The sequence below is a fragment of the Oncorhynchus mykiss genome, chromosome 32 (assembly GCF_013265735.2).
Source record: "Oncorhynchus mykiss isolate Arlee chromosome 32, USDA_OmykA_1.1, whole genome shotgun sequence".
Classification (NCBI taxonomy): domain Eukaryota; kingdom Metazoa; phylum Chordata; class Actinopteri; order Salmoniformes; family Salmonidae; genus Oncorhynchus; species Oncorhynchus mykiss.
Window position 1 is genome coordinate 16821602 of NC_050572.1, and position 20932 is coordinate 16842533.

A 20932-nucleotide genomic window follows, 5' to 3' on the forward strand; every position below is an offset into this window, starting at 1 on the left:
ATGAAATTGGAGAGAAAAAGGGGTAAAGGAATGATGTGTTTTTGGGGACCTTCAAAGCTGCAGAATTTTTTTGGTACCCTTCCCCTCTCTACGGACAATTCCTTCGACCTCATGGCTTGGTTTTTTCTCTGACATGCACTGTCAGATGTGGGGCCTTATATAGACAGGTGTGCCTTTCCAAATCATGTCCAATCAATTGAATTTACCACAGATTGACTCCAATCAAATCTCAAGGATGATCAATGGAAACAGGATGCACCTGAGCTCAATTTCGAGTCTCAAAGCAAAGGGTCTGAAAACTTACGTAAATAAGGTTGTTTTTTCTAAAAACCTGTTTTTGCTTTGTCATTATGGTGCATTGTGTGTAAATTGTTGAGGCACATTTTCTTATTTAATCTATTTTAGAAAAAGGCTTTAATGTAACAAAATAGGGAAAAGTCAAGGGGTCTGAATACTTTCTCAATGCACTGTACAAAGGTTATTGTTAACTTGTAGTGTTGCATACCAGAACAATTTCACACCGCAGAGCTGTGAATTGTGAGTCGGGGTCAAGAGCACTGTCAAGAACACTACTTTCCCCTGACACGGTTGTGTTTCAAACCTAGCTGTAACATCTGAGCACTTTCACAGTAACAGAATGAAGTTGAGACTCAGAATGTTAACTTTAAAATGTATGTCAAACAAAAACCAATGATTGAAAATTAAAACAAACATTATAACTTTATGCACAAGGACTACTTTTAAAAATGTCCACTTTGGTACCAGAATGACAGCACAAACAGCACTAACACGAAACCCAAACCGGCTGTGCGCGTGCGCCATCGTGAGCTATCGTGCATACATTTATTTTGTCCCCCTACACCAAACGCGATCACGACACGCAGGTTAAAATATCAAAACAAACTCTTAAACAATTACATTAATTTGGGGACAGGTCGAAAAGCATTCAACATGTATGGCAATTTAGCTAGTTAGCTTGCACTTGCTAGCAAATTTGTCCTATTTAGCTAGCTTGCTGTTGCTAGCTAATTTGTCCTGGGATATAAACATTGAGTTGTTATTTTACTTGAAATGCACAAGGTCCTCTACTCCAATTAATCCACACATCTACGACAATTAATCCATACATAAAACGGCCAACCGAATCGTTTCTAGTCATCTCTCCTCCTTTCAGGCTTTTTCATCTTTGAACTTATATGGTGATTGGCATCTAAACTTTCATAGTATTACCACGACGACTGGCAAAACAGTTTGTCTTTCAATCACCCACATGGGCATAACCCATGAGAAGATGACACGTGGGTACCTGCTTCTATACACCAATTAGGAGATGGGAGAGGCAGGACTTTCAGTGCGATCTGCGTCAGAAATAGAAAGGAGTTCTATTTTAGCCCTTGGCATCGCAGACGCTCGTTGGCACACGCGAGCAGTGTGGGTGCAATAATTGAATAACATGGATTTCTAAATGTATTTTGCGATGCTCACGCACACGACTTGTCCGGTCTGGTCAGCATGTTAGCATCGCAGACCGTCATTATTTTACCTTATTTTGCATCTGCACTGTTCTTCAAGTCAATGTATTTTTGTCAAATCTTCTGTGGACATTGTTCAAAGTAGTCCTTGTGCATAGAGCGGTATGGTTTGTTAAACTTTGCAATAATTGTTTTTTGTTTGACGTACATTTTAATGTGAAAGTGGAATTGCCTATCACTTGAGGAAGAAGTAAGCAGAAGAAGTATACTACAGTTCAACATTTTGATTAAACGGAATTTCCCCCGAAATCTTGATATGTCAAACAAAATAACATAGGCTAGGTATGATTGAGCTGAGGTTTTGGAATTGAGTAAACTCAGAAGTTCTACTTTACTCTAAAATGAAGTGAGGTTAGAACATTCTGGTGGGATAGGTCTGAATCACTCTGATTGGATATGCAATGTGATTATGACATTGTAGTCACTCAACAATTTCTCGTAACCCTTTTGTGTGCCATTACCAAGTTTACAATGCACGGAACCTTAAACTGTATTCTTTTAATAAACGGAAGTTCCTATATTCCCCACTGGTGTGTTGTATTCATATTGTTCCTAATTTCCTTTTTGCTTTAATATCCTTCCTATTCTTTCGCATGTCTGTTTATTTTCAACCTCCCTGCATCCTTTGGGGTTTGAGTCACACAAAAAATGTATTCCATTTACCGCTCAGTCTTTGTTTGTTTCTTTTTATAGGGTCTCTGTTTGTAGTTTGAGATTGTTGCCCCCGGTGACTGTCTAGTCTAGCAATATGTAGCCTTGAAGAGCTGCAGGTAGCCTACTGTAGGGTTTAGCTTATGCCTTGCTCCAACTAGGTACAGTATCCCACACCTGCCTCGTCATTTAAAGAGTCACAAATGATAAACATGAATGATTGGCAGGATTCCACTTACTGGTCTCTCAGGTCTAAAGCTAAAAGTGTGGGCTCTATAACCAGAGAAGCAGAGGTGAAGCGAGAGGGTCTGCCCAAAATCTGTCCACAAAAATAGGACCACGCAGTGGAGGTCAATGTGTGTTTAATTTTGTTTACAAAAAATGTAATTGCTAATATGCTATGTCAGGCTTATTTGATCGAATAGAACATGATGCTTATTTGATCTAATTTAAGTTTCCTAATGGTTGGGCTCTCTTCTCCTCCCGGCTGCCCTCCATCTTTGAGGACATGTATTTCCATTGTTAGAGCGGTCACTCGACTATCTTGTCAATAATAGATCATCTTTGCTATAACTCAAACACCTCAGTACCTGTGGCACTCCAGGACCAGGGTTGCTTACAATAAGCCTGATTAATATGAAGAGCATGTTTATCAAGCAGATTATTGCTATACTGTTTTCTCTTTCTCAGGGAGTAAATTACAGGTAATTTGCTAGTTGTTCATTAATTATATGGGCAGTAACGACTGCATTAACAAAATATCAATATCAAATTGATGATGTAGAATGTTACCATCGTGCAAAGGTATCACTTCAAGTTCAAGACAGACATCACGTGACAGCCAGTAGATATTTTTTTCTCCCACAAGGCTGTAGCAAAACAATGTGAGGCTTTTGCAGTTCTGTTAAGGTTGAGAAGCTTGTAATATTGGGAAATATTGTCGTAGGGCATAACTGGAACGTTATTCATACAATACGAATAGAACCTGACTCGTTTCTATCAACATAAAAAAAAACGTCATGTTTATGGACAGCTCGAGCTGAATTAGCCTTTATGCTAGTGACCTTTCATCTACTTTCACGTTATGTAGTGTTACTATCATTTGCGAGTTATATCACAAATATTCATATCCACGAAAGCTGTATTAGTTCACTTTCTTTGTGAGATTTAATCATGATTTATCTATTCTGTTTCATTGTTGTCATGCTATGCTCTGATAGCTAGTTAGGATAGCACTCGTTCATAGCTTTTGAGAGACACCTTTCGTGCTAAATATTCTAGTCTATAGTCTTTAAATGATCAGCCGTTGTCTGTGAACCACTGGCGGCTTTGGATTTAGATGACACATTTCCAATCAGCTTTCTTGTACTGCTAATCAAGGTTAATTTGTAGAAATGACGGCCACCTGCCAAGTTCAGTCGCAGAGCTCCGTCAATCAGCCATTTCTGTACAAGTGACAGTTGTGTGTGCGTCTAGGATTCGCTCATGCGCAATGGTCATGTCAGGTATCATTGCAGTTGGCATAGGTCATGACTGGCAAAGTATCAAGGCGTAGTGTACCAAGGGTGAACTTTATAATGGCAGGTGGTGACTAAAACATACTTGCTGCTTATTTTCCCTTTGACATTTTTCCATTGAAAAAGCACTTGAAAAAACAAACAATGGATAAGTTTGAATGTTTGCTTTAGCGTTATCTGTGCTACAAGCTGTCTGTCTCAGTACCATCTTTCAATAATTCACATTAGCCTATCCCTTTACAACATACAGTACCAGTGAAAAGTGTGGACACACCTACTCATTACAGGATTTTTCTTTATCTTTACTATTTTCTACATTGTAGAATAATAGTGATGCCATTAAAACTCTGAAATAACACATGGAATCATGTAGTAACCAAAAAAGATTATTCAAAGTAGCCACCCTTTGCCTTGATGACAACTTTGCACACTCTTGGAATTCTCTCAACCAGCTTCATGAGGTAGTTACCTGGAATGCATTTCGATTAACAGTGCCTTGTTTAAAGTTAATTTGTGGCATTTCTTTCCTTAATGAGTTTGAGACAATCAGTTGTGTTGTGACAAGGTAGGGTTGGTACACTGAAGATAGCCCTATTTGGTAAAAGACCAGGTCCATATTCTGGCAAGAACAGCTCAAATAAGCAAAGAGAAACAACAGTCCATCATTGCTTTATGACATGAAGCTCAGTAAATCCGTAATATTTCAAGAACTTTTCAAGTTTCTTCAAGTGCAGTCGCAAAAACCATCAAGCGCTATGATGAAACTGGCTCTCATGAGGACCGCCACAGGAAAGGAAGACCCAGAGCTACCTCTTCTGCAGAGGATACGCTCATTAGAGTTACCAGCCTCAGAAATTGCAGCCCAAATAAATGCTTCACAGAGTTCAAGTAACAGACACATCTCAACATCAACTGTTCAGAGGAGACTGAATCAGGCCTTCATGCTTGAATTGCTGCAAAGGAACCACTACTTAAGGACACCAATAATAAGAAGAGACTTGCTTGGGCCAAGAAGCAATGGACATTAGATTAGTGGAAATCTGTCCTTTGGTCTGATGAGTCCAAATTTGAGATTTTTGGTTCCAACCACCGTGTCTTTGTGTGAGACACAGAGTAGGTAGGGATGAGCTCTGCCTGTGTGGTTCCCACTGTGAAGTATGGAGGAGGAGGTGTGATGATGTAGGGGTGCTTTACTGGTAACACTGTCTGTGATTTATTTAGAATTCAAGACACACTTAACCATCATGGCTACCACAGCATTCTGCAGCGATACGCCATCCCATCTGGTTTGCGCTTAGTGGGGCCATCATTTGTTTTTCAACAGGACAATGACCCAACACACCTCCAGGCTGTGTAAGGATTATTTGACCAAGAAGGAGAGTGATGGAGTGCTGCATCAGATGACCTGGCCTCCACAATCACCCAACCTCAACCCAATTGAGATGGTTTGGGATGAGTTGGACTGCAGAGGGAAGGAAAAGCAGCCAACAAGTACTCAGCATTTGTGGGAACTCCTTCAAGACTGTTGGAAAAGCATTCCAGTTGAAGCTGGTTGAGAGAATGCCAAGCTACAATGTAGAAAATAGTCCAAATAAAGAAAAACCCTGTAATGAGTAGGTGTGTCCAAACTTTTGACTGGTAATGTATATCAGTTATAATATATGAGCTCAACAGCTATTTAGTCTTTGGAAACAGCCCAGGTGACTTGTAGTTGTAAAGAAGCTAATTTAATGACTTTGATTTCATCTAATAACGAAACAGATGGTGCACACTCAGAGATGTGGGAGACAAGCACTTTACTGACAAATAAACCATCCAACAAAGCTCTGACAATCATTGCCAAAAACTACTCTTATTTACTGCATCAATTCAGGGAGATTAATTTACATGGGTTCATGAGGTTTATATATATTCAGAAATTTTAATTTGTTTTTTTTGTTTCTTCTTGGTTGGCTAATGGTGATCCAGCAATGTTTCCTGGGTAGGGGGAATGTCCTTGGGCACTAGAGAGGGTCTAATCTGTTCTTCCTGTCCTCTTCAGCTGACAACACATCCATCTTTCAACTCCTTGAATGGGTTATTGTCCTCTGCAATACCTTTGACCAGAGTGTCCTCTTCTACACCAGCCTGAACGTCCTCCATAAACTCTGTACAGCACTTAGACGTCTGTCGTACAAAATAATGGTCTACCGGTAACACACACAACTTTAATATCAAGAATGCCATTACAGTCTCATTTGATCACCAATCCAGATCTCTTATTGTTCCTACATAGATATTACTTTTACAACTGGAAAAATGATCAATTAAAGTAAGCTGGTCAAATTTACCAGCCATCTCTCAAGCTTGACTTCAATCTTCTTTTGGTCTCTTTCCATTTTAGCCTTATCCACGTCTGTCAACTCGTCCATATTTATCACCCCCGGCATTGTCTGTCAAAGAAAATAAATACATTGTTGCCGAAGGGAAGGTAAACATTATTCTTAAAGTAGAGCCACACTCACAAAAACTATTTTAAAATGTGCCACGTAGAAGCTTGATAATCATAATTGCATACATTAGGTGGTACTTCATTAATTGTTTTGTTGATTGGGGTTGTGAATATTCATTGGTATATTATATTTTTTAAATAGTCCCAAATCCTACACTCAGATTATCCCTTCCCTATGATTGCTAGATTAATGAATTGAATAATATGAATTCATCAAACATATATTAATTCATAAAAGACAAGAAACAAAAGGACTTGCCGTGTCTTACAAGGACCAGTCTTCCACCCCTGAAAACTGCCAGAGAAATCCCTCTCCCTCAATCCAGGTTATAAAGTCATCTGCATAAACATACTAATATCTTAATCTGATTAAAACAATGCCCTTTATTCCAACACTGTAGAATCATAGCAGAGGGCAAAGGGCCACTCTCCAAAGTACAGGTGTTAGATTGGAAGTTGTGTTCTTGAGACGTCTAAAATTGCCATAAAGTGTGGAAGAATATCTATAATACGTTAATACGTTCAATATATTGTCTGTGGTTATCTTCACTGTTCCTATGCAGATATGGGTCAAGGGGAAGGACACGGCAGTTCATGTTAGCATGATAAGAAGGCTAATCTGTATTTACCTTCAACCTGTCATGATGAAGGATACATCATCATTAGGATCCTCTGCATTGTTGGAAAAGGACCTGAAAGTAAGCATTTCACTGTTAGTCTAAACCTGTTGTTTACGAAGCATGTAACAAATAAGATTTGATTTGATTTATGAATATGACAACTATAGCAGTTCTCCAGGAGATATAAGGGATTGATGAGCTTAAACTGAAATCATAGAGATACTGCAATAGCTGCATCCATGAGCTGTGTAGGCTAGTATAGTCTAAGTAACTATAAGTCACATTTTCTATGGCTTTGGGACGAAGCAAGGTAACGTGTTTTCAGTGGAGAGTGTAGATGTAGGAAAGAAACTGCAGCTGATGCATCCATGAGATGGGTTCCTATGTATCTATTAGCCTACATGTTCTGTGCCTTTCAGATGTAGAAAGGTTTCATGTCAATGCAGAGAAAAGGTGCAGAGAGAAAAAGTGTGTGGGAGTATAGTGGTCACTGGTCAGACATGATCCTGTCAAGGGAGAAAGAGCCATGTTGAGAATGGGGTGGAGGTCATTTCTATGGAATGAATGACAGCGTCCTCTACAATATACTGAGAGCGATGGAATCAAGGTTTAACTAAGAGGACAGTCAGGGGTTCATGTTATGAAATAATTTCCCCCTCTTGTTGCTGTACTCCACCTATGTAATTTAAATGTATTGAGATTGAGAAATAAGCCTTTCTTTTCTTAGACCAAGGCTCCTATTCAATATTCAATCAATTATAGGTCAAGCACTGATCCTAGCCTACATTTGAATTGTGCTGCCTGTATGTTTTGGATTCAGGCACAGAACAAAACAGGGTGACCGGTGTGAAATGAAAAGAATCTCCACTGCAAATGAATTGAAACTTGTTTGGTGCTCTACATGGTGGGAGACAATCTCTATAACTAGGTTTCCATCCAATTTGCAACACATTTTCATGCGAATATTCAAAAATCTGCAGAAAACAATATGCGCATTTTCCCAGCAGAGGTATTTCCATCTAACTGACTTTTTGCAGATAAAGGGATGTGCTTGATGACATAGTGCACGTAAAAAAAATATTTGGCTAAATTCCCATGTACCGAATGACAAATACAAGTTGGGATTTCATCGCACTTTCAACTCTACTGATATATTTGTTACAACTACTGCGTTTCAAATGCAAACTTTGTGTGTGAGTAAAGTACCTGTTGGATAAAAAATATCATGACAGGCCTGATGGAAAGAGGCAATTTGTCGGTAAACTTTATAAATGTGACAACACAAAATATGCTACAAAAGTTGGGATCTTTTTGTGTCAATAAAATGTATTTTGTAAGAAATTGCGGTGGGAATGCTTTTATGCACAAATATTGATATAATAACCGTCATATAGAAATAAACTTGGAGTAATGTGATGATGACATGTTGTGTGGTCCTCCCACTACAAGGCGGGAAAGCATGTCGTTTATTGGCTACAGATTAAATATATTATGAATTTGACAGGGTGGTAAAAGTGCATGGTGATGAGTTTAATGCTCATTTCCAGTAAATATCGAGGATTTTATTCTGGTGACATTATGATCGATGCTTTGCTGTTTGACAAATAAAAATAATCTCGCTATTTTGTCCATAATAATCTCATCATGTAGTAATAGGCTATACAGTCACTGTAGTTGCTAGTTGTCGGCTAGAGCCCACGTGTTTATGCCAGAGTGGGCACATTCTCTATGTAACTCAACATTTTTTTGTGACAAAACCGTCAGTAGAGTAGAAAATGTAATGGAAACACATTTATATTGACATTTTTATCCGATACGTGAATTTAACCGCAAAGGTTATGTTTATGTGCACTTCGTAATCATGCACAGCCTTTTATCCTCAACAAGTAAATATGTTGGAAACATCTCTTATGTGGAGAATGCGGGATTTTGGAATGTATAGAGACACCATTATCATGTAATTGAACTACTCTGAAGACAGCAGTCCACAACATGACACATATGGTCATAAACCTGTTAACAACTCATTATTCTCATGAAACCGATGATTTATTAATAGCATAGTAGTTTCGTTCCCAGACTAGCCTACATCTATTCTGGTGTATTTCCACAGCAATGATTAGACCATAGCTATTAACCAAGATGGGCGTCTTGCATAAATATTTTAGCTGTCTATCAATATGACATTGTCTGTGATTCAAATCACCACATTAATCAGGTCGTTTTAAGACCTACTACGATTTTTTATGAAAATGACAAATGAGTCATCAGCTATAGCCCGCCCCTCCGGCCCCTTGGGAAAACCTTTACAATAGTATAAATGGCTGCACATCTCGTGCGTAAAATTAGAAGGGTAGTTGAATTTAGAACCGATCTACAACAATGGAGTTCAGTTCATTGATTTTTCTGATATTTTCATGCTCCCTTTGTTACGTTTTTGCGTTGTCACCGAAACAAGGTAAAGAAACATTTGATTACCGTGACTGTTGATTTTATTCGTTATGAGAGTTTTCAAAGCACCAGAATACCGTTCAACCCCATGATAATCAATATAATGGGCGTTGGCTCAAGCCTTTCTAGTAGTGATAAAGTTGTTGTTGACATGAATCTGTACTTCAGCAGAGATGTCTTTACCTAGGGGAATAATTCAATCCGTATCGTGGGATTTCAGGGTTACAGTTTGATTGACAGTTAAAGGCAATGTTCCCTCATTATGGTAAACGCTACCGATTTAACAGGAATTGACCTTTACATGTCAAGCATGTTATCTGTAACGCTTCAGCGATACAGATTGAATAGAGCCCCTAATTACATAGCCAGCAATAGTGTTGATGTTGTGTGTTTCTTCTCATTCCAGAGGTGTGTCTTCTTCCAGTAGACGAGGGGCCTTGCAGAGGAGATAGCCAGCGTTACTACTACAATACTATCACTCAACAATGCGAGGTGTTCAGCTATGGAGGCTGCCAAGGGAATGGCAACAACTTCATGAGTTTTATGGAATGTAAGAAAGCATGTTTTAGGATACCAAGTAAGTTTATTTGCATTTTAATTAAAGACTATTTGTTTAGCAATTGCAGTAATTTTCCTTTGCATTGAAAAGTTTGCTGTTTATAATAATGTATTTATTTATTTCATATGCCATCAAAACTGTTGTAACCATTGAAATCATGATGTTTGTGGAAATCTGACCTATTAAAGTACTAAAGATTTGAAATGGACACATCAATTTATTTAGGGTAACCGTGACACGTTTCATTTTTCAATAGTTCTTATACGAATGTGTGTCTTTGCACCTTCTACAACCACCAGAGATCCCCCAGATCTGCAGGTTCCAGAAGGAGGAGGGCCCCTGCCGTGCCATGCACTGGCGCTACTTCTTCAACATGACCACCATGCAGTGTGAGCAGTTTGTCTACGGTGGCTGTCAGGGCAACGAGAACCGCTTCCAGAACCAGATGTCTTGCATGGAGTACTGTAGACCACACAAAAGTATGTGGAGAATGGTCAAAGTCAACAGTCAGGCTGTTTTCTATCAGCTGTACTGCACAATAGGGAAAACATTTCCACGTTAACACATCAGTGTTGAGCACATAGGCTCATTCCACGTGAAAATGCTTGTTATAACCATATTCTACTGTGTTCTACTGTGCTTACTCTGTTGTGTTGTTAACTTTGTATTCATTTTGATGAAACATATTTAACTTTGCTCACAAGAATTACATGAAGAAGTATGTAGAAACAAGATTAGAGGAACCTCTTTCATGAAATCGGCCGGGCAATTTGATTGTAAACACCCACATCCTCGTCAGAACCTAACCATGAGGATGTGTAATAGTTGATATTTACAGATGTAGGATCTTAATTTGATCACACTGTTGTAGGATAACTTTCCTGCAATGCAGGACATTTTAAACGTGTAGTGTATTTGACATTTAAAAAGGCTTCTGAAGTTTGTAATTCCCACTTTAAAATTTCAGACTTTATTTTCCCTTACGAAATGTATCAACCCCTACAACCATTTATATTAAAGGTGCACTATGCAGAAATTGCTCCACCATTTCCTGGTTGCTAAAATTCAGATAGATTGCCTAATTTCAGGATATGTGACAAAATAAGAAATTATAGTGTAGAGAATTGTACCATCTAAACCACTGTGAAATATATTTTCCATAACCAAACATTTTGTATTTTCAGCTGTTTGAAGCTGGTGCACAAAACCAAAAGGAAAATATGCAAAAATGTAACTTAAGAAGCATAGAATTAGAATTTGCTTTCAATGAGAATGACAGATTTATAACTAACATTTCTATGTGAATTCAGTTGGGTCGCCCAAAAAGTTACATATTGCATCTTGAAATATAATCTACACAATAATTCACATTTCCTGTTGCTGTAGGATTTGTTTCCTGCTGGCTCAAATTAAGATCATACATCTGTAAGTAATCAGGAAATTAAACAAGATAGAAGGAACAGCAGTCCAAAAATACCAACCCTGACTAACAGCCTGCTCTATCAATACGATACTCAAGCGCCTCACAGTTTGCGAGTGCCTTAATTTTCCGCAAAAATTGGCCTGAAATGATTCCAAATGGCCCTCTATACAGCCTTCTCTCAGTTGTGTGTCTGTTCATGTTCAGAAGCCAGAGATGATCCTCTTGGTCTAAAATTAGACAATGCTAGCTGAAGAGTAGACTACATTTACAGAGTACTCATTGTCCTTTCTTTAGACTCCATTTTTCCGATATGATTACATCCAGTGCCCTCGCTCAATTTTACATCTACTAATGTAATTAAGACACCAGAAACGAGATAATGTTAGCTGAAGAGTAGCTTTCTCTTTGAGAGTTCTTATAGTTGTTTTGTGTGATTGACAGCTACTCCTATGCTCTGCCTGGATCCCCTGGATAAAGGAGGCTGTGCTGCGTCTATACTGCGCTATTACTACAACTCAGCTTCCAGGATGTGTGAGCAGTTCATCTATTCAGGCTGTGGAGGAAGCAGCAACAACTTTATATCCAGGCAAAGCTGCATGGACGTCTGTGCTAAAGGTATAATAATGGCCATGACACACGTACTCATGCACAGACATAATCATTTAAATGTGGCAGATTATAGACGGGTAGAAGTTACATGTAGCTGTGGTCATGATGTGACTGGGGATACTGAATAGATGAACCGCTCACACGTCCAGGAAGATGAGTTGTAGTAGTGGTGCAGTATGTGGATCAGGTTATAAGGAACATGCTTCATGACTTTGTCCATTTCTAACGGGATCAAGCGCAACCAGCTTTCAGTGCAGTACAGTGCCCCAAAACAGCTGGATTACTCCTCAATCTCTCAATTTTGGCCACATTAATTGGATATTTGTGTAATATAATATATGATTATGCTATAACTGACAAGTATGTGTAGTTTAGGTTAATTTGCACAGAGTTTTCAATAGTTTTACATGGTTTTAGTCGAGCTGAGGCTCTCCCTGCCCCCCCCAGCAGGCAAACCGATCGTTCTGCACCTTACTGTGACGTAGTAAGGGAAAGGGAAAGGGGGATACATAGTCAGTTGTACAACTGAAGAATAGCCTATATGACGATATGTCATTTTCTTTGTTTCAGCTAGGAAACCATGGAAACCCAGAAGAACAGGCTTGAAGAGAACAACCGCCAAAAAACGCATTAGAATAAAGTCTAATAACGGTATTAAATGGTCAAAAATTTGATTCAGTGATTTTTATTCAAAGAGACACATGAATTGACTGTAAATGAACAGACATTGAAATGTTGATTTGTATGTTTGTTTTTTACTTTACCAGAAGTAACTAGCTACTTGCACTGCCTTTTCTATAGATGTTAACTGTGATGCACTGTTGAAAATAGCGAACCAACCACCCAAATGGGAATCAACCTACACTAGCAGTATTTTTTTTGTGTACCTTTCTCAAGATGGTGTATTGTAGAATACATTTACCATAGCAACTATCATACAATATAGCATTTCATTTTTGTTAGCAAAATAATGAATGTATTTTTAGTATTTTGTGTTTTTAACATAGTATATTTCAACAAAAACCTTTGGTTAGCTTTTTATGAAGTTTTCGCACATGGCATTTTTTTTAAACTCAACTTTTCCTTGTCTGGATAGTCCTGTTATTAAGCAGGAATAAGAACTGAATGTGTATCAATACTTATTTTGTATTTGTTCTTAACTGACTTGCCTAGTTAAATTAAAATAATGACATCTTTATTTTCCTCTGGATATTCTTTGGTCACGTATGCTTGCATCGTCACCTTGTCCCTTCTCATCTGGGTTTCCACGTGATAGCACAGCCACAAGGTCAAAATTGGCTATTATCATACAAATTAATGAGAACAAAAATGCACTTTTTGGTCTTAATTTAAGGTTAGGGTTAGTCATAAGGTTAGTAGTGTGGTTAGGGTTCGGTTTAAAATCACATTTTAAGAAGAGAAATTGTAGAAATATGCAGGGTTTAACACATCAATGTAATATGTGATACATACTGGCACACCTGCAGGTACATTCCCACCCATTATACAATTACATTACAATTCAGATTTATTTAGTTGTTTTGACATGAACCCTAACTTGAAAGTTTTGGTTTGAAACAAACTCAGAATAGAAAAGTAATAACCTGTTCTGTTAACTCTCATACATGTTATTGTATCTGGAAATATTAGTTTTGGCAGCATAATCAGTATACACAGTGTTTGACTTGGTCAGGAGCTCACCAGAACTGAGTACTGGCACCTCAAAATGTCTACTGCTTCCAATAGAATATTAGCTTAAAAATATTGGCTTAAAACTATTGCAGAGTTCCTGCACCTAAATACAGTATAAACACTACCGGCACACAAAATGAGTACCGGCACCAATTTCAGACCAAGTGGTGTTGTGGTGTTGTGGTGTTGTCTCCTAAAAATACACCTAGGAGCCTTTTTTTGTCATCCTGTGCTTTTTCAAATTTTTTTTATTTTTTTTATTTATCTAGGCAAGTCTGTTAAGAACAAATTCTTATTTATAATGACGGCCTACCCCAGCTAAACCTGGACCAATTGTGCGTCGCCCTATGGGACTCCCAAACACGGCCGGATGTGATTCAGCCTCAGTGCCTCTTAGCACTGAGATGCAGTGCGCCACTCAGAAGCAATGTAGCATTGTTCAACCACATGATTCAACCATTCCATAAAATAATAGTTGCGGCACTGAATCTGCGTCAATAAATCTTGATGGAAGTCATCAAAGGTAAACTGCTAGCCCATTCAGTTGGGGTATAAATAGTATAAAACCTGTCGGGCTGGTTCTCTATTAGGACTCCAGGGTAAACCATCCATTGCTGAGGATGTGGTATCAGAAAGGATGTCATAAGTAGGCCTATCAATCTATCTGGCTGTGGCTATCTCCCTGTCCTTAGATGGGGTCACAGGATGCTAGCGTTGGGAAGGAGGCGGACAGTGACACAACTCAGAAAATCCAATAGAAAACCATGAACCAGAAACGTAATAAGCATTCAAAAGGATTTAGAAGGAATTAAAATGTTTGCATAGTTTTTCTGTATGCAAATTGCTACTTTGAAGTTTGCACTCCTTGCTTTTGTAAAAAAAAACTAAGACGCATTTCAGACAAGCTTGTTAAGTTTAATCACATTGAAAATGTATCCCTGTTTTTGTCGCTTTGTTATGAGATAAAATCTCCAGCAAAAGCCATTAAAAGCTGTCCATCTCTGTAATAGACTTGGTGGTTTATTTTCTATTACAGACAAACCGTCTGAAATGGAACCTATTAATTTTGAATGGTGCTGATTATGAGAGATTTGACTGACACAAGAGTACTTGAGGCCACTGTACTAGTCACAGGACATTAGGTAGGGCAATTTACTAGTAATTAATTCACTGTTTTAATTAAATTACGTTTATATACAGAACCATGAGATCCATGTGCTAATCAGTCCACTTCATGAGTTCTCAGACCATTTAGCTCTATACCGTACGTACTGTATAAGCCAAGCCTGTTGTTAGCAATTTTCAGTTACCATAATATTACTTGTCATTCTATATACATTTAAATAACAAAACATGAGTATTTTTCATAAACGTGATTGCATGTATACCAATTAATCATGTGCTCTATAAATAATATAATTGAAAGTGCTGGAAGCTAAAAGATTACCCATGTTTGAGGATGACTTGGGGACTTAGGTTACAGAACTTTAGGCGCCTCCTGGTGGCAGAATTATACCTGTTGCAGCTGCCCTTGGCAAACCAAAAGGATGTTCATCCCAAATGGCACGCTATTCCCTGTATAGTGCACTACTTTTGACCAAGATCCATAGGACTCTTGTCAAAAGTAGTGCACTATATAGGGTATATGGTGCCATTTGGGACACACAGTGTATGCTTGAGAAAGTAAACACATGTAGACTGTGTTCCTAGTATATTAGTATCCATAATTAACATAGTCTATTAACAGAGTTATACCAGAGTCTATTACTTCTAACTACTCTATCTGTGGATGGATTTGGTCCTAGGTCCGTTAGGACCTTCATTGAGCATGACCTGATAGCTTGGCAGCAGGGCCTGGATCCTAAACAGCCACTGGGTGGGGATCCAAGGCAACGTTTTACAGACTTCACCTTCCACCCATATTAACTGCTGTAAATGAGTAAGCAGCAGCACCCCTCTTCTTTCTTTCATCCCTTCATCAGGCATTTCACTCATACATACCTCTGAAATATCCATCAAAAGGGAATCAAGAAGTTTGGTCATGTTGAGGCGACTGATATAATAAATAATCAAATTAAATCCTCCTATGAGAGAAGTACATTTTCTGACCTTTGCCCACCAGCTGGAAATTTTTGGTGTCAGTCTCTGGTACGTGTTAAATGGCACCCTATTCCCTACATAGTGCACTACTTTTGACCAGAGCCCTATCAGCCCTGGTTAAAAGTAGGACACTACAAAGGGAATAGGGTGCTATTTGGGATGCTAACTAAACCAAACATCTTCTGACTGAGTGCTCTGGAGCCTGGCTGTTTCCGTACCAACACATGGTATCACACTTTCCCCAGAGTCCATCATCCAGTGTGGGATTAAGAGGAGTGTCTCTCTCTCTCTCTCACCCCTGCCTGAATTGATCTCTCTTGTCTGGTCCGAGGCTAGGCTGGGCTAGGCTGGCCTGGCTGACACTCCCTATCAATCTGTCTCTCCGCCTACATTCTCTGTCACGTGGCCATGTTATGGAAACACAGATCAACTGTAGTTGTGATGAAAAAGTTACACTCCCTATACTTTCAATGCAGTTTTCTGCAAAAGGTGGGTAAACTGTCAAGCAATTTTTATTTTAAAAGCTGGGGAAACGTTTACTTGCGTTTCCACTCCACTACACCACTGCTCTGCTGTAGACGTTGTAATGGGCATTGCTTTAAAGCATACGACCCCAAATTCTTCCCACAGTTCTGTCAAGTTGGCTGGATGTCCTTTGGGTGGTGGACCATTCTTGATACACACGGGAAACTGTTGAGCATGAAAAACCCAGCTGTGTTGCAGTTCTTGACACAAACCGGTGCGCCTGGCACCTGCTACCATACCCTGTTCAAAGGCACTTAAATCTTTTGTCTTGCCCATTCACCCGCTGAATGGCACACGTACATAATCCATGTCTCATTTGTCTTAAAAATAATTATTTAATAACCTGTCTTCTCTCCTTCTTCTACACGGATTGAAGTGGATTTAACAAGTGACGTCAATAAGGGATCATAGCTTTCACCTGGATTCACCTGGTCTGTCTATGTCATGAAAATAGCAGGTGTTCATAATGTTTTGTACACTCAGTGTATAACTGGGGGTTTAACATACACGTCCATAAAGCTTGGTATCTTAAGTTCTACATGCACAAAATAAGAGCTTGAATGTGATTTTAGTATTCAAAGGATGTAAACAAAGGCTCTATAATTTAATCTGAATCCCTATGAAAAAAGTTAAACAGTGAACTCTGCATTCACGAAATCCTGGGTTTGAGAGTGAATATTTTATTTAAAATCATCTGTGTTTATTCACAGACCTTTGTTTTATGTTGAGGCTGAAGCAATACCTTCAGTCTGTAAACAGAAACTTCCTTGATGGCACACATTCTATGACTCTCAATGGAGATAAAGTAGATCCACCACTGTAGCCTGCATGCTGCACGCGTGCCAGAGTCATTTTCAATCAAAGTTTGGAAGATTACAAATTACTCAAATGAATCCCCTGAATACAGACACACAGCCACACATTTATTTAACCAGATGTATTTTACAACACATTCACAAAGTAAAGTGAAGAAAGATTTCAATCTGTGCACTCCACGCGGCAGCCTCCAAAGGTTAATAACTTTATATCAAAAATAAATGTCATCCGTTCTCAGCAGACTTGGCAGGTAAACACATTGGCGCTATTGTATTTCTGTGTCTTAATAAAGCCATATTTTTTGTTAGGTTTGTGGATGGAGGCTACTGTAGAGCGCTCCACCTCCTGAGAGCTGAACTTAGAACCCCCTGAATAAGCAAGGCGTATGCAGATGTGAGGCGTGGAACCATCCTTCTTCTGTGATTACCTCCGTAAATCAAACAAAACATTATTCTGCCAATGGAGCAAAGCTCAGAGGAATGGTCACGAAATGCTGGCCTGGCACCAGGGGAGACTGAGTGCATATGCTTCTAGCACAACAGTTTCTGGAGTTGAGTTGTAGTGGGTCTACAGTAAATAGAAAGTGTCCCACAGTTTTGCCTACACACAATAAATCAGACAACATTTTGACCATAAAGGTCTTCTCCTGCTGATGGGATTGAACTCTGTGGCTCTACAGGTTTTTTTTTTTAAGTTCTTGGAAGAAAGTTTAATTTCTCATATGACAGTGACATGTGATGTGTGTAACAGTATCTTACCCCACCCACTGTGAGTAGACCTGCAGGTCTTAAGATTGTGACTATGATAAATACATTTGGGAGGTTTGAATCTGTGTGGGCATCCGCCATTTTTGAGCCATTCCAGAATCAAGGACCTATCAATTTGTTGCCAAATAGGCTAATTGGAGGAGTTGGAGGAAGTCTCCAGATTTTACCAGAGGGATCCTCTCTGTGGATCCAGACAATTAATGCCCGTGACATTATCTGCCACTGGCCGCCATTACGTGCCTTTATTTTCCCCTCCAGAGCCTAAAATGTAGCATCTCCTCGTGAAACAGGTGGTTCCATTTCCTCCCTACCTGGCTCAAACAATGGCCATGATGGGCTTAAGCTGGCTAAAGATCTCTTCCTTGCTTGTGAAGGTCACTGTGGCTGCCTCATATCTAATAAAAAATGGAAACCAGTGGGCAGCTGAACCACACTGCTAACCTTATGCCTAACCCTAACCTTAAATTAAGAACAAAATACTCATTTTAGTTCTCATTAATTTCTACAATATAGCTCATTTTGACTTTGTGACTGTGGTAACTAGTTGAAACCGCCGCTTTGGCTTTCTAAGAGGATTCTGCCTGATGAAGGGTCAAGTGAGGACAGCTTGTCACTGTTTTACGCTATGCCAAAACCTTCATCCAGGTGTAATTGCCCTTTTAAAACACCAACGCTCACTGGTCTCTAATGGATGAACTAGGGGAGAGAAGCTGCGAAGCTGGCGAGAAGGCCCCTGTGTAGTATGGTTATTATTACCAAGGCTGTGTCTGAAAGGGGACCCTATTCCCAATCCCTACATAGTGCGCTACATTTGACCAGAGGAGCAATGAAGGCTCTTGTCAAATGTAAGGCACTACAGTATGAAGATAATAGAGTGCCATTTCAAACACATCCCAGGAGTTTCTTCTCTCTACCTTGTTAAATGAACATTGTGGCATCGCTGATGCACAGTGTGTATTAAAGTGTGTATTAAAGTGTGTATTAAAGCATCACTAGGAGATGGCAGTTTAATTTGCTATGCACCTATTAAGGTTAATCTAATGATCTCGTGGAGACGTGAACAAACACTCCTCACATACAGTCGTGGCCAAAAATATTGCCAACCCTGCACTTTTTTCAAGTAACTCACAATTTCCCTAAAAATAAGTTGACAATTATTTGGTCTCCACAATTCTTTATTTCACTGTTAACATTACAGAGCCTTTGTTTTTAATTCAGAACTTAATACAGTATATCCATTTGAATCAGAAAATTAACAGAAATGGCATCGACAGCGTTATTGACACCCTAGACTTAATATTTTGTAGCACAGCCTTTGGTCAAAGTAACTGCAAAGCTTCCTGCACCTCTGTACTGGCAGTTTGGCCCCTCCTCTTGGTCAAACTGCTCCAGTTCTCCCAGATTAGAAGGGTGCCTTCTCCTAACTGCTGTTTTCAGATCTCTCCACATGTTTTCAATGGGATTTAGATCTGGACTCATTGGTGGCCACTTCAGAACAGTCCAGTGTTTTGTCTTGAACCATTCCTGGGTGCTTTTTATCCTGCATTATCCTGCTGGAAGATCAATGACCTTTCGACGGAGACCCAGCTTTCTGACACTAGGTCCGACATTATGCTCCAAAATGCCTTGGTATTCTCCTGGTTTCATGATGCCATGCACACGTTCAAGGCACCCAGTGCCAGAGGCAGAAAAGCAACCCCAAAACATCACTGAACATCCTCAACTTTTGACTGTAGGGAAGGTATTCTTTTTTTTGAAGGCTTCATTTTGTTTTCTGTAAACATGCTTTACCAAAAAGCTCTTATTTGGTCTCATCTGTCCACATTTTGTTCAGGTGTGTTTTGGCAAATTGCAGTCGGGCTTTCTTATGTCTCTCTCTCTCAGCAGTGAGGTCCTCTTCGGTCTCCTACCATATAACCCCCTTTCATTGAGTTGGCGACAGATGGTGCGAGTTGAAATTGTCATACCTTTGAATCTGTGGCAGTTGAACAAGGTACCTTTCCACCATTATAAAAATCCTTCGCTGCAATCTTTCATCAGGAGTTCTCTTGCTGCCACGTCCAGGGAGGTTGGCTACAGTGGCAGGAAACTTAAACTTCCTGATAACATTACATATGGTGGAAACAGGAACATCAAGGTCTCTGGAGATGGACTTGCAGCCTTGAGATTGTCCATGCTTGGCTACAATCTTGTGTCTGACCTCCTTGGATAATTCTCTGGTTTTCTTTCTTTTCTCCATGCTCATTGTAATACACAGTGACACAAAACAGGAGAATGAGTTCTTTTCTCTATTCAAACTGGTTGAATGAGTGATTTTTATATTGCTGGCACCTGCAACTCACCACAGGTGAGTTTAATTCCAAAGTAAAGGAGAAGCACCGGCTTGAGATCTAATTACTTGTAATACTTCTATCAAAGGTGGCAATAATATTGTCCGGGCCATTTTAGGATTTATTTGTGGAATAAGCTAAGCTTTAATAAATTATTCAATTTTTTGTGTTTTGTTCAACTGCAAACCAAAGACATACATATGTGGATACCAAAATATTTTGACAAGGGTACCAATATTTTTGGCCACAACTGTATATGATATTACTTGTGTGCCTTTAATATCAAGCAAACCTTTAGAATTCGAGAAAATTTGAAGTATTGCAAACAAACAAAAAAAACACATTGAAAGCAAAACATTAACCCAAAAGTATTGAGAGGAAAATAAATTATATCGCAAGGAAATACATTTTGAAAGGCAAGAACAAATGAATTGTAAATTAATGCAAAATATTGCAGTGAAACATTTTTTATGATAATGTGATTGTGATGAAACACTTCTCTCTTTGCCTGCAATGTTTTCTATTTTTGGTTACGCTACCCTGCCCTTTGTATTCATTGCCTTTTTATCTTTGCAAAATTCTGGCACATTCATTCCATGTAGGCGGGGTTTAGCAAAATGCATAGATGATGAGTCTCTATTGGTCAATAGGTTTTGGAGGGACAGTTCATCCTTATTTTTTCTATCCCAGCTAGCAGCTTAAAACAATCACCAATACAGCAATGTTAGATTGCTAGCTAGCTGGCAATGCTGAGACAACAGCATTTTATGCTAACTACCTGTCACGACTTCCTCCGGAGTCGGTCCCTCTCCTTGTTCGGGTGACGTTCGACGGTCGACATCGTCGGTC

General features: G+C 39.2%; 2 protein-coding genes across 3 annotated transcripts; one reads left to right on the plus strand and one right to left on the minus strand.

The window, feature by feature from the left end:
• Window positions 1-5480: 5480 nt before the first annotated feature.
• Window positions 5481-6346, minus strand: LOC118946496 (guanine nucleotide-binding protein G(T) subunit gamma-T1-like). The gene is made up of 2 exons (XM_036971552.1): window positions 6031-6346; window positions 5481-5866 (listed from the first exon to the last, which is right to left on the minus strand). Exons 1-2 carry the CDS (start codon window positions 6127-6129, stop codon window positions 5738-5740), a joined length of 228 nt encoding a protein of 75 aa, XP_036827447.1. The 5' UTR covers window positions 6130-6346; the 3' UTR covers window positions 5481-5737.
• Window positions 6347-9106: 2760 nt separating this feature from the next.
• Window positions 9107-13051, plus strand: LOC110488022 (tissue factor pathway inhibitor 2). 2 transcript variants are annotated; one of them, XM_021559977.2, is made up of 5 exons: window positions 9107-9269; window positions 9669-9839; window positions 10121-10300; window positions 11686-11859; window positions 12428-13051. In XM_021559977.2, exons 1-5 carry the CDS (start codon window positions 9194-9196, stop codon window positions 12457-12459), a joined length of 633 nt encoding a protein of 210 aa, XP_021415652.1. In that variant the 5' UTR covers window positions 9107-9193; the 3' UTR covers window positions 12460-13051. The 2 variants fall into 2 exon arrangements, with proteins under 2 accessions (XP_021415652.1, XP_021415651.1); XM_021559976.2 differs by having other exon boundaries at window positions 9109-9269; window positions 12424-13051.
• The last annotated feature ends 7881 nt before the right edge of the window (window positions 13052-20932 follow it).

Coding starts and splice junctions, on each gene's coding strand:
- LOC110488022 (XM_021559976.2), top strand. CDS start 9,194: ATGGAGTTCAGTTCATTGATTTTTCTGATATTTTCATGCTCCCTTTGT. Junction 9,270..9,668: donor TGCGTTGTCACCGAAACAAG/GTAAAGAAACAT, acceptor TTCTCATTCCAG/AGGTGTGTCTTCTTCCAGTA. Junction 10,301..11,685: donor GTACTGTAGACCACACAAAA/GTATGTGGAGAA, acceptor TGTGATTGACAG/CTACTCCTATGCTCTGCCTG.
- LOC118946496 (XM_036971552.1), bottom strand. CDS start 6,129: ATGCCGGGGGTGATAAATATGGACGAGTTGACAGACGTGGATAAGGCT. Junction 5,867..6,030: donor TCAAGCTTGAGAGATGGCTG/GTAAATTTGACC, acceptor TTTGTACGACAG/ACGTCTAAGTGCTGTACAGA.